We start from the raw sequence: 25,750 nt of genomic DNA, 5'->3' as shown, positions 1-25,750 counted from the left end.
TCTTTTATTTCCTTTCATTGTCAGCCAATATTTCAATTTAATTTTTTTAAGAGAATCTTTTAATACTATTAATGAAAATTTTTAGGTAGAGTTAATACAGTGTACCCAATTAGCCCACATGGGCTAAATACATTGACACTTAAATAAAGTTCTTATTTACTTACTTAATAGTTAACTAAGGAGGAAAAACACGAAACAGGTATGAGAAATGAGGAAGGCATAAGGATGATTAAGGTTAGAGAAGCCTAAGACGAATTATGAACCACGAAGTTGGAAAATTTGTAACGTTGTTCACGTGTGTTCTTTCTGTTCTTTTATTTTCAGCTTCGTAACCCGTCGGAGAACTTTCCATACGCTACTGTGGCCAACAGCAGTGTTGACGCGTATTTCAGAAGGCAAGTTGAGCTGTCGTCCATGTATACCTTCATGGAGAAGTACAATGTCAAGACTGCTAAAGAGGCCATACAGAAAGTGAACAATGGGTGAGTCAACCTATGGTGTTCATTAAAATAAAAGTAAAAGGGATCACTTTGTTATATTTCAGACCTTTTGCGCGCGTTGTATGTTCTTGTAATCCTTTATCCATGGCACATTGTAAGTTTACATGTCCTACAAACTAAACATGCATCGAAATCTCAGCTCCTGAGAAAAAAATGTCCTATCAGCCGTAGAAAAATAAGATATAAGGTTCCCATATTGTTAAAGAACGTTTTCAGAAAGTTATTGTGATGACAATACTGTAGGTCGAAAACGTTCGGTTTTATAATAATTTTTCTAGTTTTTAGCCTTGTATATTTATCATTTTCAGAAAAATAGAACCACGTTTATCAGTAATGTCCCTGTAGGTTTTTTGTCAGCTCTCCACGTTTTGGACGGTAAGCCAGGCTGGGCCATAAGACGTAAACTTTTAAGGAGACTGTGTCGGGCAGTTTGAATTATTTTTGCGAAATATTTTTAATTCTCAGGAGACCACAAAACGGTAGTTTGTTGTGCAGACTAAGAACAGTAAACACCAATAAAGTTGCGGTTAATTTTGGGAAGACTGCAATTAATTTCTCCCTTGTTCATAGTCTTAAACCCTTTTCAGTCTGAGAATAGAAATATAAGTAGTTAATCTATTTGTACTGTTTTAGAGAATTAAAGGCGTTCATTTGGGATTCTCCTGTCCTGTATTATGAGTCCTCTGAAAACTGTGACCTCACCACTGCTGGTGAACTGTTTGGTCGGTCAGGTTACGGCATTGGGATGCCTAAAGTAAGTACAAAACTTCAGCTTTATACATACGTGGATATTAAGACATGATTGATCATCGCAGTTATACACACAACTTAAGCAGTTGTGAGTTTCAAGCCTGAATTTTTGTTTTCAGGCCTTCATTTCACAATTGCTTAAGTTGTATGAACATTGTATAACTGCGATGATCAGTTAAGTCTTCATATCTTTCTCCGCAGTTCAAATATATGATCTTTCATATGTTCACTTGTATACATGTATATTGTTTAATGAACCTCGAAATAGTTCACTAAGGTAGCTAACCTCCATACTATGGAAACTCGACTAAATATAAACCAAAGCTAGAGTAGTTTAGATTTGAGGAAATTGAGGTGGACTGTAAAAAAGAGCAATTTTAAGAGTAAATTTTTGTTAGCAGCATTGTTCGATTCATTCTGTTTAATAATCATACTTTCGTTTTAACAGGGCTCTCCGTGGAGCAGTGAAATATCTCTTGCTATTCTAAATTTCCACGAGAGCGGCGTAATGGAAGAATTGGAGACCACATGGATCGACACCAAGAAATGCGATGAACAGAGTAATTCACCCGCCACACTAGGGCTTAATCACATGCTGGGTGTGTACAGAACTTTTTAACTTCCCAGTTATTCAACCAGCTTTACAAAATGAAACCAGTTACTGAGCTTAACAAAAGCAAAACCAAAACACGAACATAGTTTTGACGCTCAGATGAAGGGTCTTGTAAACAGCTCTCATAAGGTCTCACATGAATGACTCGATACCCTTTAAGGGAACAATAGAACAAACAAAAGAAACGTTGCCCCTAGCCCTAAAACAATAATAGCTGTTACAACAACACTGAAAACAATAGCAGCTTACGAGAGCTGCTACACTTCTGCTAGACTAAGAGTAGTCCCTCTTTCGCTTAGTCCGTCGTGCGTGACGCGAAAGAAATTCGCGAGAAAAAAATGGCCGCGGGAAATCCTGGGGGCTAGGAGCGCGCGAAAGGAGGGACTACCGCCTAAGCCCAAGAGTTTGCCCTTTCACGGCCGAGTGATTTTTCGGTGTAGGATTTCTCATCTTGACGTCCTCTTATTATCGCCTGTTATCAATAGCCCCGGGAGATCTGAATAAAACTGCTCTACTCTACTCTTCAAGTAGCCAGGCAAAAACATATGCCGTGAGAAGTATATCTTCGTTCAGTGTTCGTTCAGCGAAACTGTCAAAGAAGTTTTAAAAAGAAGACGGCGAATGAGGCCTCTTGTAACGATTTTCGCTGCGTCTAAAAGTTATTGCGAAAATTTCAACAGAGTTTCAACCGAGAATTTACATTATACATTATACATTATACATAGGAGATCATCCAACTGCGGTGAAATGTTTGCCGAAAGCAGCGGAAAATTTCAGGTGAATGTCCGGTGTCAAGTGAGAGTCCGGTTCAATCTTTCAAATGGACGGTAGAAAGGCCAAGCTCAGTGAATTTATATTCGCTGACTTAGACGATACTGTTGAGCGGCGAAATCACTAACACGCTCGCAGTCGGGGTGGAGGTAGAAAGCTTTGCCAAACAAAACACTGGATAAATTTAAATCTTTCCAAAGCGCCTGTTGGCAGAATCGCAAGAACATCACGGCTTGCGAAGCGCGATTCCAACGCTTCGATTTGCTCTGGTACCGCTTCGATTTGCTCCGGTTCCAAAACATTCCTGCAAGACGTCACAGGTATCTCGAATGTTAACAACACGTTGTCAACGCTCTTAACATAAGCCAATCATATTTTTGCGTTGTGAGAGCAACGCATAATTCAAACTCTTGGGCTTAGGCGGTAGTCCCTCCTTTCGCGTGCTCCTCGCCTCCAGGATTTCGCGCGGCCATTTTTTTCTCGCGGTTTTCTTTCGCGTCACGCACGACGGACTAAGCTAAAGAGGGACTACTCGTAGTCTACACTTCTGCAGATGAAAGCCGCTTTAAGAGAGCTAGAGCGGTTTTCACTTGAGTGTCGAAAAGTAAATGGTTTTGCATTACTACGTTACACGATTGGCTTAAAAACTCGCGCGCTTTCTTCATCCAATATGAAATAAAACCAAAGCAAATCGTGACACGCGTGCACACGTTTTTCCGCGCTTCGCATCAGCTGCATGCGTTTACTTCAAGTTTTGATTGGTTCACTGTGATGTCTGTGTCCTTTGTGATTGGCTAGAGTGATAACATTGGTTTTGGGTGTACGACACTCGAGTGAAAACTGCTCTATAAACTTGATCTTAATTTCTCATTTTCAGGAGTGTTCATCATGGTCGCCGCTGGAATTGGAGCTGGGATTGTGATCATTATCCTTGAAATCTTGTACCACAAGCACCGCGGCTGGAAAGAAGAACAAAAAGAGCTGGCTAAAAAGACCACAGATAAGTGGCGCGCTAATATCATGATGATGAAGAAGGAACGAACCACAAATGGCCAACAACCCAATGGCGTTCTGGATTCCCATTCCCTACAGGCTGACGGGGTAGCTCGCAGGAACCCAATCTACAACCCTGAAAATCACGTGGACAGCATTAATAAGTTCACGTATAACTAAACACACGCGCGCTCTCCACGCGTGTTATGTACATAGTACAAATGTTCACGTGCGGTAACCTAGGTTTGCAAACTTGAAAACAGGGATGCCTTACTCCTTCGGTCTCACTGAAACATTTATCAACCTCTTAATTTATTGCTTCGTTTATAACTAATGAAAAAGGAGAATGCACGGTTCTAAACTTCATACACATGAAATCGTGTAAAATGGTTTATTTCATCATTTTACACTGTCCTAGTACAATTCACCCAAAAGGGTGAAAGTCACCCAAAGCGGGTCAATGACTCAAATCATGTTGGTTTATGTGTTATGTGGTTAAATACGCAGTAATTCAGATCCGTCAAAACTACTGTACTCTATGTTGAATTGAATGGTCTGTTGCTGTTGGGTTGTAGATAGTTTTAACAAGGGCTTCCAATCAGATCCATCGCTGGTGCAGTCTGCGCTTACTGACAACTACAGCCGGTTTTTTACCTTGTGTTTATTCCTTGTCCGAGTGTCCAGTGCCAATCAAATTTCCATGCTCGATTGAACTGGAACACTGAATGCGGTACAATGGTACTTGAGACTGCTTCTGATTGGGTAATGGTATGTCACGATGATATTGACCAGTCAGAAAGCAGAATGATAATAACGTCACAGGTTGATGTTACGGGTAGGGTTAGGTGTAGAAGAAAAAAATTGTTTTCTTGTAACGACTGGGTGTAAAACGTCACAAGAATTTGAACGTTTCTGCTACGATTGCAGTGGTGGTTTTATTTTCCCTGTTTTCTCGCCAGCACATTTGCACAAGAAAACGACTTTGAAACGGACTGAATACTAAGGTATATTTAAAAACAAACCCCATCCGGTAGTTATTTATGAATATTACTAATTAATATATTACTTAATTCTTGAGATTGCAAATTGACTTCGATGCTATGTTTATGTTTATGTTATGATATGCAGGACTGCGTGTAACAAATTTGTTATACATTCACAGCGAAATATCTATATATCCTATTTATGGAATACGACCGCGATAAAGTCAAATGTCGGGACTGATTTATCTTGACCGTTATGTAACAACTGTACAAGGTAGTAATACTTACCTATTGGTTGTAATTTATAAAAACAAAACCAGGAAATCAGTAAACTTAAATAACGCCAATTATTATTCGGAATTAAAGCAAAACATGCAACAGACGTCAAGGGCGAGAAAATGCGCCTAAGCCAGAATGTGACTGTTGTTTCACTTTTGGCTGGTCGATAAAAAGCTGGAAACAAACAAACGTTGCTTGAACTTTGAGAACCAAACCAGGGTTACCACAGGTCAGGAAAAGGTCAGGGAAAGAAAGTTTCCACCAACTGAAGTCAGGGAAAGGGTGCTGTAGTTTTTGACAATGTAAATGGAACTGAAAGCGTTAATTGGGTAATTTTCTTTCGATCAATCTGATTATGATCAAAATATGTTAACTGCCTTCAGGTCAGGGACTGAAATGTCCAGTGATTCTTTTTTGTTTTCTCTTAGCGAAAACAAAGATCGCACAATAGGCGTTAACTGTTCCATTACCACAATGTGAACACGGTATGAAAATTGAAACCGAAAAGGGCCTTTATATCTATGATATTCAGTTGCACGTCGCTTGCTGTGCTGTGCTGTGCTGTGAAGTATTTATTTATTTATACACCAATACCCACTATCTCCTCAGCTTTATGTAAAATACTTAATATTAAATCACGATATTGTATTTATTAGATATGCTTATGTATACGAACCCTCGCGGAATATATTATTTGCAGTATCTTAAGATTAATGGATATAATATATACTGTTTTTAACGAATTTATATGGTACACTTCTGATAAACTCAAATAATCAAACTTAGATTAAATAAAATGCGTTGTAATAAATACGTATGTATGTGGAGACAGTCTAATGAATATTTTTTTTTAAAAAAAGGTACATGACAGTAGGCCATTTCCGAGTTGCTTTTACCTCAGTTTCAAAACGAGTCTTGGTGTTCAATGTTTCATATGGAAATGAGATCATTGTCTTGCAAATCAATCCCATTTCTATATGAAAGTTTGCGCACCAGGACTCGTATTGAGACTGAGGGAAAAAAACAACTCGAAAGTGGCTTATTAACCGCGCGGCCATGGGCCGAGCGCGGTTCTAGGTTTACCCCTGGTTTATTTATTTTTTTTTTTTTGTCGGTGACCAGACGCAGACCTCGGCTCGGCCAAACTTTGAGTCACGCAACGTGTGATGTTTTTCCGCCAGAAGCTGTTAAAACATAAATACACGGACAATTTTACGGATATTGTTTTCTTTTTTGTGGGTAAAATATATTTTCTTTTCGTTTTATCAAAGCGTTGGATTTAAAGGGAATAATAAATACGCTGAAAAAAGGTATTACGTCAGCCATGGAATGCGCTGACGTTGCAGCTTTCACTTTCGCTACGTGACAAATACGATCGTGTTTACTTTGCAAATTTATTTCGGCAGAAGCGACGGTCATTAATTTATTTGTAATTTTGTGAGTATTTCTTGTGGTTTTACGCAAATGAAGTAAATCATTTGACTGTTTCATCGCAGCCAGTTCATAGATCGGAAGGAAAATTAAATATTTGCAAGCCAAGCAAAGAACGTGTCAGAACGTGCAAAGATTACGTCATTGGTAGGGAAATAACCACCGTACTAAAGATAGCCGTAGATAACGCAATTCTTGACTTATGTGACTCGTGTGACTTCTTTGCTAACCCTTAACTCAAGGGAAAAAAACAATTAAATTTAATCGTGACTTTAAAGAAAGAAAGCGGTTTGTAATAGTGTTCGTATCTTCATGCCCATACATATCCCGAAGAAAGTTCCAGATTAAGACTATTACGTCATCGGAGATGTCGCAACGGCTACGACTGATGGTGCGATAATAGAGTTTGTGTTGATCAAGTGTTGTGATGTCTACAGTAATCAATGAATCATCAAAGATTGCTTTGGAATATGCACTGCGTTGCGACTGTAGTACCAAGAAAACGGTTAAATTTTAAAAGCGCGGTTATAAGATCTAACAGATCTTCTTGTTCGGATCAGTGCGAAACTAAAACTTGCTTAATATTCTCTTCCCACAACATAAATGGGTTTTTTCGATTAACCTACTCAGTACAATAAAATAGAGTCTCACCTTAACAAATTGACGTAAGTTGCTCATGCGTCTGTCCAGTTATTGACCATAAATTTCTTCATAAAATCCGCAGAGTACTTTGACATTGTTGTGACGAAATTTATGATCAATACCAGGACAGACGCATGAAAAACTTACGTCAGTTTTTTTAAACATAATAACAGCAGCATGAACGTCGCATAAATTATAAATTCATATGTCCGTTTGCCTATTGACAATGAAAATTAGCCAATGAGCGCGCGAGAATTTCTGTAGTCGCAAAAATCGTAAACGACGTCGTCATACGTTCTGGCCGTCATCTTCGCTAGGAATAGTAAGGATCTAGTGATACATCCAGTTCTCATCCTGTCTGTTTTCTGGTAACTATTTACAAAAGGAATCGTCAATACGCCAGTCTCTAACTGTCATAATCAGCCTCTCATGGTCTCTGTGGTGCATTGGAAAAAGCAGAAACTGCTGAACCCGGCCGCTAAAATAAAACAAAATACCAATGTACATTAACAATGACTGAAAGAACCGACCAATTGACTTAAATGGCAATCTCTTTGGTCAAGCTTCTTTATTTTCTGTGTCCTTGTCCTTAAATATGAATGACGCTGAGAGATCTCTTCATGTTTCATGTTACGACTGAAGTTATCATTACGGTTTTATTGCCATTTAGGGGTACTGCTACCCTTTTCCTGGCCTACCATCTCTGGCAGTAAGAAAACTAGTTCATCAAAGTCTCCGTTATTATGTCAAGTATCTTCAACAGTACTCTGGTACCTCATTAATAGAAATGCGGATAAGGCCAGTTGACATTTCTTCGTGGTTGCTGCTTATTTACGTGAACGCTAAATATAGGTCATGTCGCTGTAGCTTCGACTAGTTACCTATCCTCGAGCCTCATGGCACATAGGCCTTAATAATTAAAGTATAGTTACCCCGCTTCCGTTTCCAGTGGAGAGAGTTTCTTTGGAGAGATCATTGTAGTTCTGAGGTGACAGTGAATTGGTCTGAAACAAGTCGTGTGTTTCGGTCCAAATCTTCTTTTTCCTGTTGAACGCCCGTCTCACCTACAAATAGCAATGGCATGGGAAGTTCAGACAATAGAGGGCGTTTTTCATTTTGCATGCTTAAGCAGTACTGTGTAAAATTTCATTACTCACCTCTGAGTTGAGAAGGCAATGAAACAGGAAAATAAAGAATCCCTAAAAGCAGGAAATATAAATTTTAATTTAACCACCTAAGAAATGACACTGGACTTTTTATGAGTATTTCTTTTCGTAATATGTGATCTCGTTAGATGCAACAAATTACACCTTTAAATATAACACATCAGCCCACAATTGTAGCCAGTCCCACCATGTTAACTTATCTACAAACCTGCAACGAGTTAAAAATAGCGAAGAGATACTGGAAAGCAAGCGTGTCACTGTTGAACGTCAATATTCCAAACAGCCACGTGATCCCCAGTAAAGGTAACAGCACAACGGCTGATTGAACACCTGACCTGTCAGGTTAAAAACACAGGCTTGTTACTTACAGGAAGTCAGGGAACTGTATTCTTTACGAATTAACTATGAATGAGGTCTTTATTTCTTATTGAAGAAACGTCAGACTCAGCAGACGTGAGTCTTTAGAATCAAATCCTGAATGAAACTAAGATGAATGCAATTAAGGGTTTTGTTAGCTTTTTACTGTATTTATTTTCTTTGTTTCATCATTTTTTTTACTGTAGTTGCATATATTTTGATCTTTCGCCTTTAAGACTCAAAAATGCGAATCAACATTTCCCATTAGAGTCTAGTCAAACGACGAGAATTGAAGTTTTGTTTAATATAGCAACATTGGTTCATTTAACTGATGCTTTTCAACAGCTTTTCTGTAATTTTGATATTTTTCTTTTACTTTTTTGAAACCAACCAGTATGACATTGTTCTTCCGTAGAAAACGCGGTCGCTACATTCTTCGCCTACCTTGCAGACTGATATTTAGTGTCGTCTCCCATCGTTGGATGATTCAATCTTAGTATCTCTTTCACAACCATACCAAGTATGATTGAATTTACCTGCAAAAAATAATGAACGTAACGTTACCGTTAGGTCTACTGTCAGTTGGAAATTCTCGACAAAAATACAACCGGATTGAAATCGGTTTTCTCTTACCAGTGCAATAAGAAGAACTGGCACTACAAAACTCCAAATGGTTCCTTTCTGTACAGATAACCAGCAACTGTGAAATAACAAGAAAAGGCGCTAAGATATAAAACGCAACCGGAGTTACAATAACCAGAACGCGGTTTGTTGCAAACTTTTAACCACCTAGGCGTTGAATACAGGGGGTTGGCGGAACCAGGAGAAGGTACCAAGGATCCGAAACGTCACGCCTTCACTCTCTCTCACCTCTCGGCGAGCACGTATAGATCCGCCATGTAATCGATCATCCACATTTGTTTCAGCTAGGCGGTAAGCTACAACCAACCAGCCAGCGAACCACTAAGACATAAGTCTACTAACGTTTAACTAATGACACATCGGATATATACAGACCTTGTGTCTGTTCCATAGCCGTCAAAACTTGCTGATAATGTGATGACAACAAATACAAATGGAATTCCTGTTGATTCCAATTTAAAGTAAAAATCAATAATGTTTCACTGTCATCCACGCATTTCTTTTTGAAGTCGCAGGCTAAAAGCTGAACCTGGAATCCCTACAAAACGGTTAGGTTATTTTCCACCGTAGGAAACTTACGTCAAGTCAATTTATAATGAGATTGATTGATTTAAAGAACGGTAATTCATGGATTTGAAGATGAGTTCTTCACAGAACTAGCCTTACCGATTAGTCAGGCAAGGCACTAACCTTACGTCATTACATTATCACAGTTAACAAGTAAGCAGAGTGTGACAGAAAATGACAGAGAATTCAAATGTAGGCTTGATTATGAAAAGCGTAAGACGACGGAACAGATTATTTTCTTTAGCATGCAGGGTACCTTACCCCAAGCACATGCGCAGTATTTCTTTATTCTGCTGTGTCCGGTCTCAAAGACTCGAACGATCATAACGTAGAGCCAGACCCCCTCGATTAACATCCAGCTGAACGAGACTAAGTTAAAGTAATGTAGAAGGACGGCCACGATCTTGCAAGCTGCCTGATGGAATTAAACAGATAGAAAAATGTGAATTTCGACTTCCACGAGTTAAAGGTAAAGCGTTGGTTACATTTCTTACTAAAACTAGAAGAAAAAAAGATGGAGACTCTCTTTGTGGTTTCGGCATTCTTGATTTAATTGTTAAAAAATGTATTTAGTAGGCGAGCAAACCAAAATGAATGATCACGTGGTATTAAGTTTTCAGGGTCTTAGCGTGTGAATAGTTGAGCAAAAATGTTTCAAAATGGTAAAACGTTGAAATCACCTTATTTTGCGTGGCCTCAATTCCAGTAAGAAACACAATCTGAGCGACTGCTAATGCTAAAACAAGGTTTAGATGAATGATACTTGTCTCTGTTCTAGTCAACCTGTAGAGGAAAATACAAATTGATACAAATAGAAATGTTGTACTTCGCGAGGTTGTGCAACAACTTCTGCGCGCGCAGCGGATGACAATAGACCTTCCGCCGCAATGCTCTCTCACAATAAGTGAAATTATGGAAATAATTTGTACTATGTAAACTGTTGGTTCAAAATGCCAAATGAATACACTCCCGGAATATTTGCTTCTTTTCTGCCTCTTCTAAGTCGTTGGCAGGTGTTCCTTTAGGTTTAATTCTCATTCACAACAACTAACTTGGAGAAAGACATCTCCTATTCTACATAGTCTCAGATAACTTCCAAGGTGTTTAGTTTACTTACTTAAGGAAAGTGATCGTGATAATAGTAAGAGCCTCGCCCAGTAGGGATAAACCGCAACCGACGTATGTGATCATTTCCAAGGCTTGAATGTGTTCCTCACCAGGCTTGGTGACCTATGCAAGTAAATACCTCGTGTACCATAAACCGCTTAAAATAATTGTGGTTTTGATTTAAAAAAAAAAAAAAATCACTGACATCTTTTCTCTCGAGGAAAGCGAAATGTTTCATATCCTTTATTTGTTAAAGGAAACAAAAAACTTGAAGAAAACAAATATACATACCAACTTAAAAAAAGCAAAGAAATAACGAAACTAGACGTTGCTTCTTAGTTATGTATCAACTTGAAGCTGATAAAGGTAAGTGTTTTGCTGTTGCGTGATCGTAGCGTTAGCCCATGCCATGGCATGCGCAAAGTGATTTCGCTCTGACAAAGGTCTAACGATACAAAGTTAGCTTCCTAAACTCTTTACGTCGATTAACATACCTTTATCAGCTTCAAGTTGATAAACAGCTAAACATTTCACTTGCCCGTCGACGCTGCCCATCTGTTTCTTCAGAAAAAAATAACTTTGTTCTCTCATTAACAATTAGATTATGAGCTCGAGATTTATACTCGGCCTTCGGCCTCATCAATTATCACCCCATAGAAATCGAGAGCGAATAATCTAATTGTTTTAGTAGAATTCTTACTTAAATTTTCTTCAGGTTACCATTTCAAATTGCTTTTGTACACTGTATTTAATTTTACGTTTTAGAAACATCGCGCAGACTGAATTGTCGTTTTGCATTTCCTGTTGTGTACGCGCGCTCATCAGTCTTCTTAATATCTTGTAGTTTTTTAAAGTCACGAAATCCATCTTTTAGTCTTCTCAGGAATTTAATTATCCATTTGTATCTAAATGTTCATCGTACTACTTCGCAAAAACGAGAAAACTTCGTTATTTTGCTGACGACCTCCAGCCATTGCACACTAATGGCTGATAGTGTACGAGTAGCTCAGCCAATCAGATTGCAGCATTTGCATTAGTAAACTAGTAGAATCATACTAATAGATGATATTGTTGCGTAGAGCATAACATTGCAAAGTGTTCGTTAGTAGTTGGATTCATTCTGACGAGTTACACGGAAGTTACCAGAAGTCCTGCGCTCTTGAGTACAAATTAGATGTACTACCAGCACTACGTTTTATGCACGTATCATGTTTGAAATTCGTTGTGTTCACCTTGTCATCATCAGTAACTCTCATAAGAACAGCAAAGTGTGTCAGGTGATTACAGCGACACACAGTAGCTTGATCATTGGACAGCTTCTCGTCTTTGTAGCATCCATCAGTAGACCAATGGCCTGTCGAATTACTAGTCGGGCTAACGAGAAATATTGATCACTAGAGTTAACATTGGCGTCAAGAGAAAAAGAGGAAACAAAGCGTAATTCCACGCGCAACACCATTTTGAATTTCATTGGATTAAGCGCGCCTGCTAACTTTGCGGATGTCTCGGGAAACTGATTTCCGTTTCTGTGACATTTAAAAATAACTTAACTAAAATTAACATATCCCAAGGGTAGGGCGTTTCCCTCTCTGTCCCCTGACTTTCTCTTGTTAGTGTACAATCACCTGAAATAGATCGTCCGCCAAGACAGTAAAAGTACTATCAATCCTTGTTGTTAGTGATAATAAACGTTTCTAAAATATCTATGTTTTCTATTCTGTTTTCTTTTCTTTCTGAAGTGCGAAGAGAGTGAAAATTATTATCTTCCAACTAGTGCGGTAAGAAATGAGGATTGCCTACATGGCGGCTAAAAAAGTGAAAAAAAAAAAAATAGTTTTCATTTTTTTACGGTGATTGTTGTCATTGATGAGTATGACTTTGAAAAGTCAAAATCCAAAAGACGGAGGTTGCGTTGACGGAAATTGTTTCGTTTATATTAGTACACGGAAACAGTCTAAAAGGGATTTTATCAAGAGTTACGCAATTGCTAAGCTTTAATCTCAAATTCAAAACGTCTGGCGGTCGCTTTCAAATTCTGTCGTCATGTCGTTCAAAAATCACTGAAAATAAATCCAATTCTATTCTCTTTCGCTTCGCTCAGCTGTACAGAAAAAAAAAATTCAGTTATAAATGAAGGGCTCAAATAATACCACAAATAGTGGAGGGAGCCTTATTCGAGAAACTAAGAGATGCGCTGAATATGGATCGCGAGAGAGAGAGAAGCAGCAAAAAACGTATTAGTCAAACAGTGACAAGCCAGAGAATAAATGTAAAAATGTTAGACGCTATTTTACACAACCATAATTATAATAATAAAAAATGGCCTCGAGTAAAGTGGTAGGCGTCACGTGGTGTGATATTCACAGGGAGTGATTTATAAAGGTCTGATTATCCCGGTTGGAAAAAAACATAATACAAGCTAATTTGATTCTTAGAAGAAATACATTTTGCCCTCCCTTGAAAAATTCTTCAAATATATTTCTGTTAGTGTACGTGGTGCATATCATCAGTTTAGGAGCGAAGGCAGAAACTGACAATTTTAGCACTCTTAACTAGAAATGAAGCAAAGTCTTCACGATAATGCTCCTCAGGTTAACGTCATACGATGAATCGAGTGACACTGAGATAAAATGGCGGCACATGTTGTAAATCATCTGTCGTGGAACATATGTTGCACTATAATTTATGTTTCTTGCGCAAGAAAGTAATTTTTTTACGTAAGAGTAATTAAAAAATACTGACGCTGTGTCTTTGTTGTCAAACAGTAATTTAGGGAGCTGATATAAATTACAAGTTATAAAGCAATAAGTCAGTTTTCTTTCACAATCTTTGCCATATTTCTTTCCTGTTTCTGCATCGAACACGGCGAAACATAACGCAGCAAACCATCTCCAAACCATCTGCTGTACATGGTGGTACACGAAGCAAACATTCTCCCGTGGAGTGTATACTACCTTTACTATAATCTTGGTTTCTTGCGCAAAAAAAGCAATTTTTGCTTTGTGGAAGTAATCAATAACTATTGTGGCTGTCTTTATTGTCAGACAGTAATTTAGGGAGTCGATTTAAATTACAAGGTATGTAGTAATAAATCAGTTGTCTGTCACTATTTTTGTCATATATCTCACCTGTTCGTGTATCGCCAAAAAGCACACTCCATTACCATCTTGTCGGAGCTGCTGAACTAATAAGAACAAGGATTTCATCGTTTTAGCGAAGATTTAGAAATGGTAAGCTGTTTGTGGTTTTTTCTTCGTTTTTTTTTTTTTTTAAGTAAACCCTATTAACCCAACATAGTCGCTAAATGTTCCGGCTGAACAAAGCATTCGTTCACAATTTTCTGACGGGACTGACGATCTTGTCATTGCTAGGCAGGTCAGCTTCATCGTAATATCAAATTAAAAAACACAGCTATTACTACTGTCTGCTGTGTTTCGCATCTCGCCCTTCTGACCAGCATGTTTGAAAGAGGGTGACACCAGCGTTCCAAAATTAAACAATTTTTAATTTGCGTGTTTTCCTTTTTCATGTTGAGTGTGCTCAAAACGCAGTCAATTATTATTTTTTTTTCATACAACGCCGCGCGTGAATGTAGATGGAACTGAGAAAAATCGCGACGAATAAATGATACATAGCCTGTCTCCCAACTAGGGGTTTGTGAATGCATTGAAATGGTAAAGAGAAATCGTGCGTTTACATCAGGTAAAATGTTGTTAAGAAAGAAAGCATTCTGTTTATTTACATACCTTGGTGTGTTCTAGTCGAATGTAAACATCACCATGGAAGGACTCGTTTGCAGCATGAATTACCGACCCTGATATAATCCTGCTGTTCAGGTAATACGGGATCCGCTGACTAGATGTATTGCCACTGGGATAAAATACACCAATGATTTCACTGCTGTATGCATAACCTAAGCTTTTTTATTAACATCTATATCTGTATAGGTTGAGCTGGTAAAATCCCAAGACAACATACCGGCTGTAAAAACGGTTAAAAAATATTAACAGGGTGTCCAGTTCCTATTTTTTGCTATCATCGTTTTTGAGTAGATTCCTATCTTCTCCTTTTTTTAAAATGAAACCTCCTATTTTTTCTATTTTTTTTTTCTGATTAAGCAGAGTGTGTTACAAAATTAAAATGGATTTGGGGTCTCGGGTGTTTCAGATTTAGATTTAGCATAAAGCAATTGCTGTCATGTCTTTGATGTTCTAAATCAACAAAAATGTTAACGACAGTAATTAATTCTTTGCTCACTTTTGCTTATTGGATTTGTGCTCATAACTTAGATTTACTGTTTGAACCATATTGTCAATGATTTTCCACTGCACCTATTGTATCTACTAGTCTTATAAATGTAGTTCAGTTGACCAAGTTGAAGTCAACAGATAATATTCTGCATTAACCCATTGAAAATACATTAGGTATCCATATATGTCCTTACGCTGAACTGTTCCTCACGTACAGATATCTGATTATCTAATGGAAAAAGCTCTACCAAATTTCTGCTTCTCCTTCAAAGAAAAGGAGGTCAAATTAAGGGTCAACCGTCGTTGTTACGCCATATATTTAAGGTTAACTATTGTCTTAAAGTCAAATAATTATGGTAGAACTGACGTTTTAAAGTCAAATTAAGGGTGAACTGTCGTTTTATGCGGAGCAAAGAGTGAACTGTTGTTTTTAACCTTCACTAAGGATTTGCTGTGTTTGCTATTATCTGCTGGTTTCATGTTAAAGTTCTCAAAAGCTAGTTCAGTTGTTTTAAAGTACTGTTAAAACCAGGGAATTCGAATTGAGGAATTCATTGTAGAATCACTGGTGTTGTTTCTAAGAAAATATTCAAATGTCAATTTGACAAATGATTGCCGATTGCCCTTCAATTATTTGTTATTTAAAATCTATTGTTAAACAAACTGATGTTGTTATCACAATGAGAACTAACTATATCTTTTTCCATCAAAGTAGCATTGATTTTCCTATTTTTTGAAAGAAAGTTCCTATTTTTCTTATTTTTTCCATCATGAGTTTCCATTTCCTTTTTTAAAAATTTGTGAACAACCATGCTGCTGGACACCCTGAATAGATAATGAAAACACTAAGTGAATCTAAAAGAATTACTATAAAACAGTTGACAGATTGGATTTGAAAGAATCTAAGAAAGTAGAGGTAACTATCTCCTTGTGAGGCAGTTCCAGTCGGCGATAGTTCTTGGAAAATACAAATACGTCCTTTTAACCTCGAATTTCGGCAAAAATACTCCGCTGCGCGTCGTGTTTTCAGCTCTCTTCTCGGTGTTTAGATTTCCCGATGAAACGCTGTCTCTCGTGTTTGATATATTGCCTCAAACATATTAATGTGAATGTAGTAAGCTCCAGCAATTTCGGGAAAGAAACTTCACATATGATTAATACTATTTACCCACCTGTATACTTGGCTGATGTTGTTTTGCACCTCGTCGCCCAATGTCCTGTAAAAGGCTGCAAAAAACCGCGCCTTTCCTGTGGCGGCGATGACACGAGATCAGAATACTGTGTAATCAGATGTAGCTCACTACAACTTTAGACTTACAGAGCGATCTTCCAAGAATGTTTTTGTCGCATAAAAACTATTGTTTCCTCGGGTAAAGAAATGTGAAGAATAGAGGTCATCGTTCCAATGCAATGCGCTTTCAGGTATTAATCAAGTTAGAATTCACTTGACACATTTGTGTGCTTTCTGGGCGTTACCTGGAATTTGAAGAGTAAAACGTACCGTTGTATAACTCCAGATTTTGCGTTGAATTTCCTGGCAAAATTGTAATGCTGTTTTCTGTGGGAGAAGTAGCGCCATCAAAAGAAGCGTTTAGCTCTCCATAGCATGCTTTCATATCTGAAACGAAAGAGAGAATAACAAGTATTGTTTTAAACTGAATCACAATGAACGTCTGTCTTTTTCAAAATAGAAACGTAGCGACTTTGTGTTTCTGTAGATGTCCTATTGCCAATATTAACAACGCATGAATAATACCATTATTTTTGTAATACTTTGAACGGGGGCAGGGAGGTAAATTAGGACTTCCGTGTAGAAACGTCGGGGATGGTCGTCTTTTCGCTTAGTAATAGTAAATGGACTGAGTGAAATGCAATTCAGGGAGTAATCGCGTGATTACTACCTAAATTGTACGACACGAGGTCCTATTACGAATTAATCGTATCTATAACAAATTTCGGAATTAGAAATGTCTTTTAAAAACTTCTTTGGAGCGAAAACGTCTTTAGCGCTTTTCATAAGTTTTGAAAACTGCCGGAATTGTTGCGAAGGAACCCATTAAAGCGCGTAATTGACGTAATTGCAAATTGGATACCTGTAATTGGACACCCACGTGATCGCGCGCCGATTACGTACCAAATAGACGCGCGGAAAACCAATCACGATCGAGAATTTTGTTATAGATACGATTAGGTCTGTAAATCTCAGATTTGAGTTTCATTTAGAATCTAAAACTAAACGCCGCTATTTGTTAGCTGCCAAGGTGTCTTTTAGAACTGCTCTCGAAGAAATAGTGAGAAATGCTGTCAAGTTCATTTTAAAGTGGAACCTTTTAGAGAGGTCGAGCCACGCCTAGATTGGTCTCCTTTACGGGTTTGATTCAAATTTTCCGACAAGCGTTTCTGATCTTTTCACATGGGATTCCCAGCCCTCCCCCTGTTATTATCTCGGTAATCCTTATAATGCATGAGACCGGAAGGCGTAAGATGGGAAGATCGTTTTTAAATGTGGTTGAAACGTAACGTGCCGACACGACCTACATGACTGGATTACGGAGAACGGAATTGCATTGGAAAACAACGATAGCAAACCTAGAGCTGAACAACTACCTTTGTAGCAAGTTATCAAGAGTTCGATCTCTCCTTTTGTTGATAGTTGAATGAGTGTAAAAGTGACACCTTCTGATAGAACAATTTTGTTATGTATCATATTGCCCAATGAAATTGAGGAATGTGATATTTACGAACCAGAACAACAGTTGTTGTGGTCTATAACCGTTCTCAGTTCCAGTATAAACGGCAATGTCCATAAAATTCGCTTGATATTGTGACAAAACATGCACAAGGCTAAGAATGCTAAAAAATGGCTAAAAAGTAAAAACAAAAAACAGAAACAAACGTTTTCGAAATAATGCCATCTTCATCTTCACCCTGAAATCTTCACCCGTAAATATTTTGTCGTAAACTGGAATGTTTCCAAAGTCAACAGAGGTTACAAAGTCATAAAGTAGTATTTACCTAAACTTGGGTAACTGACAGCTATCACCGGAGTAGCGTTGTTGAGACGCGATGCAATGCTTTCACCAAGCGTTTCAACTTCTCTGGCGATTTCAAAGGCACCGTTTGATTCGCTCACGTTTCGATCTTCATCAGAATCATCAAGGCTTTCCAGAAGATCACTTGTCTTCTTCCCAGCGGTCTATAAAAGCGTTATTATTGAAGACTGAAGTAAATTGCAAGTTTGAATATGAGATGCGTAAGTTTAGTAAGTGCTGACACATGGCACGTTAGAGAAACCATATAAGCTATAGGGGTCTGTACTCTTTGTAGTCGTTCTTATCATTGATAGTGAAAGGGCAGAAACGGACGTCTTGAGATGATATTTCTAAAAACAACCATCTGCTGTTTTATTTAAAAAAGATGATCATGTTAAAAGCCGTATTAGAATTTTGTTTCCGTTTAAGCGACGGAATTTATGAAATTTCCCTCTTACTAAGTTTTTCTAGATTTTTTGTGTGCAAAATATGTATCGCGTGAAAGAGATAAGCCTTAAATTTACAGGTCTCTTAACATAAAATAGCTGAGAAAGATCTACTGTTATCATGAGATATATCTTACCGTAATTGTGTCAAGAAGGAATTCAGCTGTAGGGCTTACAGCATTGTCAACTCGAGATCGCAAATCTTTCAGTATCGATAAGACACGATCAGTCTGTGAAGTAAAGCAATCGCTGTTACACTAGTGGCTGTTATTACCTTGAAATAATCCTCATAAATTCGATACAAGAAGGAAGAAGGAATTCAACTGTAGGGCTTACAGCATTGTCAACTCGAAACTGCAAATCTTTCAGTATCGATAAGACACGATCAGTCTATGAACTAAAGCAGTCACTGTTACTCGAGTGACGGTCATTACCTGGAGATGATCCCCATGAATTCGATACATACATTAAGTAATTTCTTACCTTTTGCGACTCTGAAAGTTCTTTGCAGTTGACGTAATCAGGATAATTGGGATCTCCTTCAATTTTGCAATCCTCACCTGGAACATCTGACGGAAAGCATTTCAAAATAAGATTTATTGGCAATTTCCATATTTTTGTAGTCGTAGACATGGAAATCACGACCTACGTCATTTAATATAGATGAAGAATAAGAGACTATAAAGACTAGAGACGCATCTGTACAGATCTCTGCCTGAAAAAGTATTCGCAAATACAAGTGAGAGCCTGAAGTACTGACCTTTATCATTTTCGTTCCGGTATTTTTGAATAATTTACTTCAGATTGAGGATAACACTGTGCAGACGAGTCTACTCAGTTATTGAGCGGTCTTAGTTATCTCGAAACTGGACTATGGAACAAAACACCAACTTTTCTTCAGTTGTCTTTGTAGATTCAATTTAGGGAGACGAATTTTTTTCCTCGGTGATGCTACTCACCTTGCTTGGTTAAATGTTTCACCAAGTATTCGCTGCTAATTGGCATTTTCATCTCACCGCTTGGTGTTCTCATTGCAACGTACATCCGGGCAAAACCTATACCTTGTTTGTGCAAGACATCCATGTAATAAAGTCGCGTCTCCTCTAATTCTTGGGGAAGAGAAATCTGGTAATCTTTTAGTTTGGAATCGCTGTAAATAAAGTGGAAGAAAAACAGAGTTCAGTCAAATGCTATTTATAAGGCCTCTTCATGTCAGATCAATGAGAATCGTTTCAAGGAAGACGGGGAAGAATATTGAATTAAGATTAGTGATTGGCACTTTCCTGATCCTTTTTATTTTGCTTAGTGCTCCTATTTAGCACACACCAGTTAAGCCAATATTTACTCGGCCAACGAACCAAAAAAGAAGATCCCCTTTGATATTATGGTTAGACAGACGACGATTGTGTACGGCTTGCAGTAGATCATTTATACTAATAGAAATTGAAATCTCTGTAGCATAGTTACTGTGTGACTTTTAAAAACCGGTGAAAGGTATGCGTGCCCAGCATTACATGGTCTTCTATAAGCTTCTATAAGCACGGAAATTTTCAGTACACCTCTCTACCTTGAGGAGAAAACTAAAGAAAGAACATGGGCTACTTTACCTGCAACAATTGCTTACGTTTGGGACCTTTTCCGCCCTTCTCTGATCAATAATCAGCCGCTTATTTCTGGGATTGACGTCACTGCTCAGAAACACCTGACAGTAATCATCGCAGAACGTATAAAAAGTGTAGTTGCCTGTTTCCTTGGCGAGGAAATAAGAACGGTATCGACTTCCATAGTTGGAAGCAAAAGTCCTTTCTCTAAATATTGCAATATATTGACGTTTAGTTGCATTGTTTGGGAAGCGAGGATCCGAAGTGAGGCGTTTGATTGCTGTACCATTAATACCTGACCATTGTTCACTGAACACACTCCCAGTTCCTTAAAAAAAGAGCAGAGTTAACATGCTTTATCAGTGATATGTATCATACTCAAAGTACAGCGCAACCCTCCCAGTGCGACTACCGCTGTGGTTAGACCTCTCGGACGGGACCAGTCCTGGCTTGACACTGTCACTGGTCCCCCGAAGGAGGTTCGGTTGTGTAATGTTACTTGGGTGGGTAAGCTATACAATGGATTAGACTCTGCTGTAATCAAGATAGATATAGCAAGATCGTAATGTTTTTTTCCATTGGTAGACGGCTTTAACACTTGATGGGGTCTCCAACCAGTTTTAGAAAACATTCCAGCAAGAGTTTGCAAAAATTTCAAAGCAAACTGAGCTGGATTTGCATACGCGAGCGTCATACTTAATAGCCCGATTACATTGCAATCCTTACTAATCTTTACCAGCAGTTCTCGCTTTCTGTTTGCTTGTACAACATCAAACCGTCATTTTCGAGTTTCCTTTAACATCATCCCTGTATCGGGTCTCGGCGTTCGTAAAGTTTTTCCCATTTTCGTTTTTCGCAAACGAACCTCAACGGCTTGCTATACTTTTACTTTTAACTCGTTTGTTCTTGGCCTTAAGCATTTGTATTTTCATTTTTTATAATCATCATCAAAAAAAAAAAAAAAAAAAGTCATGTGTCATTGAAATGTTAAAAAAATGATCTCCACTATTCGCCCATTTTTCAAGATCCACTGGATGACTCACTTTTATTTGGAGTCGTATCATGTTGTATATATAGCGGCAACAGTTTTTAATAAACTGAGTAATGTTAAACGAGGCTTTACACTGAACAATCAAGTGACCTGCGCATAAGGACAAAATTAAAAGGGGGAGAACTCAGTTCCGTAAACCCCTTCAAACGTTTGTTATCCGAGAACTAGCGATGCAATGCTAAAACTTGAGGAAGGATCTCCGCACACAAATGTTTAAACAAATGAGCAAGCACAATGAAGGACAGGAACAGCGTCTGCAAGTAATTTTTTACGTCAATTCGTGATATTGTCGAGCTGTTGCCAGTTACACGAGAATATCTTTATCTTTTTCTTTGGTGTAGCATGTGATAATGGGATCGAGGAATCTGGAACAATTGAATTTTAAAAGTCAATACCACTATTATAACATGAAATATTATTTGTATTATGTATGTTGCGTGAAAGAGGAAAAGAAACTAGAACATGGTCAATCATTTTATGCATATCATTTTCCTCTATGCAATGTAAAGTATTCTGTTTTCATTTTTTAGCGTTCATCATTGCTATCCTTCATGTCTGGCTTTTCAAGTCTTATCTTAACCAGTAAACTGTATTGGTATAGGATAAATTTTAACTCTTTTCACAAAAAATAGAACGCGATGATTGGATAACGAGGAAATCTTCTTAATTAAAAATCGAGCTTTCGAATGTAAAAAAGTAAATACCTTTTATTATTATAAATATAGGGAAAAAAAATATAAGAAATGATCTCAAAAAAATTAATTAATTTAGACGTTGCTGCTTGTTTTAATAATTTAAAATATTTTTAAGTCGCGGCCAACTATGAACAGTTTAAAGTTTGCCACCACTGTTTTGCGAAAATGCACACTGAATAAACTGTTTACTCGGATTAGAAAATGGCCTCACCAATTTTTTCTTTTAAAAAAGCTGCAAAATTACGACTCAAGTTAACGTGAATATTGAAAACGCAGTAATATAGTAAGGATGGGCAAGGTAATCTCAGAATTTGAATTTCCAAGGTAGTTTTTAATAGTGTAATCCCAATTACTGCGCCGCTAAACTTGACATGTTTGCGTTCATGCGACAGGCGATGCTGAAAGATTCCGGTTAAATGACGTTTGAAACTTCAAGATTGGAAGAACCATCAGTTACGTTTCTTTAATTATTTCTTAGTATTATTTCTATTTTTTTCTTTTGGTAAACTGACCCTTAAAGAAAATTACAAGGTACTGAGCTAATATAAAGAGGGTCGCTTCAGGATTTGGTTAAACCGAATTCAGTAAATGTAGCGATTTGCTTTGGATTTTTGAGTAGCTTAAATGATCCACAAGATTTATGCCATTACCAATTTAGGGGAAATTGAAATCACTATCGTAGTTCGTTTCCGATTCTAATTTTCTTTTCCGGTGAAGTAATTAAAAACTCTCCAGTCTGTCTAGAAACTAGCAAAACGGACGATTCCTGACGACCTCTCAAAAGGAGAATACATTTTTACTTGTCGCTGTCTTGACGAAGTAATTACAAACTGTTGATTTTTCAACATTAAAACATTGGAAAACCGAACGACAGGAAAATGCCTTCATCTTCTCGCAATATTCAATTCGCTGAAATTTTCGTTTGCTACCATAATCGTTGTCATCGAGCAGACCTGTCGTTAATTTTCTTAGCTCTCAAATTACAGCATTTTCAAATTATTTTTTTAGCTCTCAAATTACGGCATTTTGTAAATTTCCATAGTTTTGCATTTATCGCTTTCTTCTCATTTTTTCACTGTGTTATCTCCGTCAGGGGCCTTTGAACTCAATTCATGATAGAAAAAGATGCCAATATTGTCGAACAATACGCAAAAAAAGAGAGATTGATCAATGTAGGACATTTACAATGGAAAGGTAATGTAGGGAAAATAACAAATGAAGCCAGGACACAGCGTAGCTGAGTTGCGTAGAAACAGCACTTACCTTTTGGTAAGGAGAAGGAGAAGGACAAAATCTCCTATTAGAAATTACAAAAAAAATACAAAAAAAAATCAACTGGGTTTCATGAGATCAAATATTTTCTTGGTTCAACTTTTATCGTCCCTTTATGTATAATCTACCGACCTGTAACACTAAAATGAACACTGCGAGACGGGGACTTCTCATGTTCCCGCTTGGAGCTGCTAGGTTTCATCTGAGGTTAAACACAATCTTTTTGTTCGTAACTGCTACACGATGCGTACGTGTATGAAGGGTTTTTTTTTTCGATAGGCAGTCTTCGTTCTTCCTTGCTTCTCGCTACCATCTGCTCGTCAATCTGCTAGATATTTGTACTAAGTGTGTGTCAATCTACCAATCAGCCAATCGGCTTTAAAAGATGTGACAAGGTGTTAGTTTTTCATCAACGGAGCCAGTATTGTGCTAATGAACTGTCTGTTACGGCTCTCTTGTTGTGTGTTGATTTGTTTCTTGTAAACTACGATGCTATAAAAGTCTTTAACTTCTCCGACTATTAAAGAGTTGAACGTAAATCTTTCGTGAACTCTCCTGTGGAACCAATAATGGATTATATACGATCTTTGGTGTGCAGAACGTCATCCTTATCGTATTTGGGCGCGATATCACTAGTGAAGTTATAGAAAAAATAGATAAAGCTGATTTGACTCGTATCTGTTGATATTGAATGACGGAGATGTTGGACAAAAGATCTCTTATTTTTCCCTTTAAGTATTGCGTCATAGTGGTCGCTTAAAATTATCTAGTGGTGTAAAGAAAATTAAAGGTAAATTTCAGGCATGGAATGCAATTACTGAGGTCAACAACCTTGGATAAAGAGAATGGAAACAAAATTAAGTACTAAAATGTAACTCGGAAATTAAGAGCGCAGAACGTCACCTTGTTAAATTATTGTGTTCACTCGCTGACAACGGCGATAAATATCCATCCTCTAATCACTGGTTCTTGAGGTTTGTTGAAAGATTTTGACATCCGTGAACGTCTATTGTCAGATATATCAGATATTTGATACGGTATTAAGAAATACGCAGGAAAAAAAAAAAAAAAAACTCTTTTGTAGCCGCGACTGTTTACTTCATTAGTCGTGCATGAGCCAGAGTTACACTAAGACACCGTTTATCACCTCGCTTGATGGATACAACAAATACTTTGAAAGATCAATACTCATGGGTTGGTCATGTTCTTGCCTTTCTTCTTTTTCTTTTCAAAGTTATCTAAAATCTACAACCAAATTAAAATCGATTTCTTTAAGTGGTTAATGCAAGTTATTGCCAATGTCCTTTGAAGCAAAAGCTGTTACAACTTTCATTCTAAGTATTAGAGTAATGCATTTCTTGGTATTGTTTTTATAACAGCCCATGTATGTATTGTGGCTATGGCACAAAAGTTATCCGATGAGAATTATTCTTGTTCCGTTTGTTCATTTCGTTTTTAACACGTGAATTGCGATAGCAAGTCACGATTTGTAGTGGGCAGTCGATTATTCATATGATTATTCATAGCTCCGTAACACAATTGACCGTAATTTTTTTTTCATGTAATGGTAAAGCAATTTAAGTGCACGAAAGTCAAACCATTATCTCACAATGTAATACGGTTGTTATCTATGTGGTGACCATTTCAAAACGGATCACGTTCCTTTTCTTCTCTTCAACGGCCAAATAATTACGCAGTTCATGCTAAGACCAGAAACAAAAACAAAAACAAAACAAAACAAAAAAAAATAACGACCAAAATGCTCGAAAAGAACTCTGCCTCTTGGTTCAATTAAACAGATTTGCGTGATCAAAACTGGAGAGCGCGTTCCAGTGTGTAAGACATTAACACATTATTTCATTTCTCGGTATCCGAGTAGTCCTCTAAGTAAAAATCACAGGACGTTTGGCATTTTTCTTGAAGTTTCTCTGAGTTAAGCAATGCGTAGCAAAGCGTTACGATGATTAAGGCAAGATCATGTACTCTCGCACGATAACGAGCATGCTGGTATAGAAATAATTCCAATCTCGTTCCTCGCGTCTTCGTTCCTTACAGCGCAAGCTTTACGAAACGAGCGACTCTCGAAAGTTCTGCTACAGGCTCGATTTTGATTGGTTTTGAAAACAACGGAAATGAGCGGAAGTAAAACACCAGCGTATCGATTGAGCCACGCGTCTGTCAGCTAAACATGTGCAATTCAACTGGAAGTCCGATATTTTCGGACTTCAAATCGGGCCTTTCTTGTTTCAGTTGTTTCACGATCGCTGGTCAAGGGGAGCGAAGACTCTGGGTACGAGGATGGAAATAATTCGAGAAGACGTTCTAGAACAATAAACACGATTACTCTTTACAGGAGTTATTTCACTTTATCGATGCAATATCAGGAAAGAATAAGAAAGACTGCGAACGACGAACAATAAACAGTAAATTGTTTTTCATTTTAAAGGTCTCACCCTATGGTTTCATACAAAAAGTTGTAATTTCCATATTAGTTCACACAATGTTTGTTTTGGAGTGCGAAAGGCTAAATTCACACTAGCATTTTTAATAGTGCCAAAATTGAATTCGAATCATAACAATCTTCTTTTACAAACTCAGGCAC

At 37.7% G+C, this 25,750-nt stretch overlaps 3 protein-coding genes across 5 annotated transcripts in view; 2 read left to right on the top strand and 1 right to left on the bottom strand.

The window, feature by feature from the left end:
* Positions 1 to 5,716, top strand: part of LOC110066198 (glutamate receptor ionotropic, NMDA 1-like) — a 17,759-nt gene extending 12,043 nt beyond the window's left edge. The window contains exons 12-15 of the mRNA XM_020773401.2: positions 325 to 482; positions 1,134 to 1,254; positions 1,699 to 1,849; positions 3,512 to 5,716. Of these exons, the coding sequence (XP_020629060.2) occupies positions 325 to 482; positions 1,134 to 1,254; positions 1,699 to 1,849; positions 3,512 to 3,807 (726 nt within the window). The 3' untranslated portion in view covers positions 3,808 to 5,716. The remainder of the gene's footprint in view (positions 1 to 324; positions 483 to 1,133; positions 1,255 to 1,698; positions 1,850 to 3,511) is intronic.
* A 262-nt stretch (positions 5,717 to 5,978) lies between these two features.
* Positions 5,979 to 25,750, bottom strand: part of LOC110066197 (adhesion G protein-coupled receptor L1-like) — a 23,183-nt gene continuing 3,411 nt past the window's right edge. Inside the window, exons 1-22 of one of the 3 annotated variants that reach the window (XM_020773400.2) lie at positions 23,281 to 24,192; positions 23,140 to 23,173; positions 20,137 to 20,458; positions 19,489 to 19,679; positions 19,013 to 19,098; positions 18,667 to 18,759; positions 18,067 to 18,247; positions 16,553 to 16,669; positions 16,224 to 16,299; positions 14,548 to 14,671; positions 13,930 to 13,985; positions 12,034 to 12,175; positions 10,812 to 10,924; positions 10,375 to 10,477; positions 9,956 to 10,109; positions 9,503 to 9,569; positions 9,119 to 9,185; positions 8,930 to 9,021; positions 8,337 to 8,463; positions 8,120 to 8,161; positions 7,895 to 8,026; positions 5,979 to 7,440 (exon numbers count right to left, since the gene is read on the bottom strand). In XM_020773400.2, the coding sequence (XP_020629059.2) occupies positions 7,390 to 7,440; positions 7,895 to 8,026; positions 8,120 to 8,161; positions 8,337 to 8,463; positions 8,930 to 9,021; positions 9,119 to 9,185; positions 9,503 to 9,569; positions 9,956 to 10,109; positions 10,375 to 10,477; positions 10,812 to 10,924; positions 12,034 to 12,175; positions 13,930 to 13,985; positions 14,548 to 14,671; positions 16,224 to 16,299; positions 16,553 to 16,669; positions 18,067 to 18,247; positions 18,667 to 18,759; positions 19,013 to 19,098; positions 19,489 to 19,679; positions 20,137 to 20,458; positions 23,140 to 23,173; positions 23,281 to 23,322 (2,412 nt within the window). In that variant the 5' untranslated portion in view covers positions 23,323 to 24,192 and the 3' untranslated portion in view covers positions 5,979 to 7,389. Of the gene's footprint in view, positions 7,441 to 7,894; positions 8,027 to 8,119; positions 8,162 to 8,336; positions 8,464 to 8,929; positions 9,022 to 9,118; positions 9,186 to 9,502; positions 9,570 to 9,955; positions 10,110 to 10,374; positions 10,478 to 10,811; positions 10,925 to 12,033; positions 12,176 to 13,929; positions 13,986 to 14,547; positions 14,672 to 16,223; positions 16,300 to 16,552; positions 16,670 to 18,066; positions 18,248 to 18,666; positions 18,760 to 19,012; positions 19,099 to 19,488; positions 19,680 to 20,136; positions 20,459 to 23,139; positions 23,174 to 23,280; positions 24,193 to 25,750 lie in introns of those variants that run through there. The other 2 variants (XM_020773397.2, XM_020773399.2) reach the window with 2 other exon arrangements.
* LOC110066199 (tachykinin-like peptides receptor 86C) overlaps positions 13,963 to 25,750 on the top strand; it is a 26,676-nt gene continuing 14,888 nt past the window's right edge. The window contains exon 1 of the mRNA XM_020773402.2: positions 13,963 to 14,031. Coding sequence (XP_020629061.2) covers positions 14,029 to 14,031 — 3 coding nt within the window. The 5' untranslated portion in view covers positions 13,963 to 14,028. The remainder of the gene's footprint in view (positions 14,032 to 25,750) is intronic.

The sequence above is a fragment of the Orbicella faveolata genome, unplaced genomic scaffold (assembly GCF_042242905.1).
Source record: "Orbicella faveolata isolate gen_17 unplaced genomic scaffold, um_ofav_v1 contig_1, whole genome shotgun sequence".
NCBI classification, from domain to species: domain Eukaryota; kingdom Metazoa; phylum Cnidaria; class Anthozoa; order Scleractinia; family Merulinidae; genus Orbicella; species Orbicella faveolata.
Note: the sequence above shows the minus strand (reverse complement) of the source record. Positions and strands in the feature narration are given on the sequence as shown.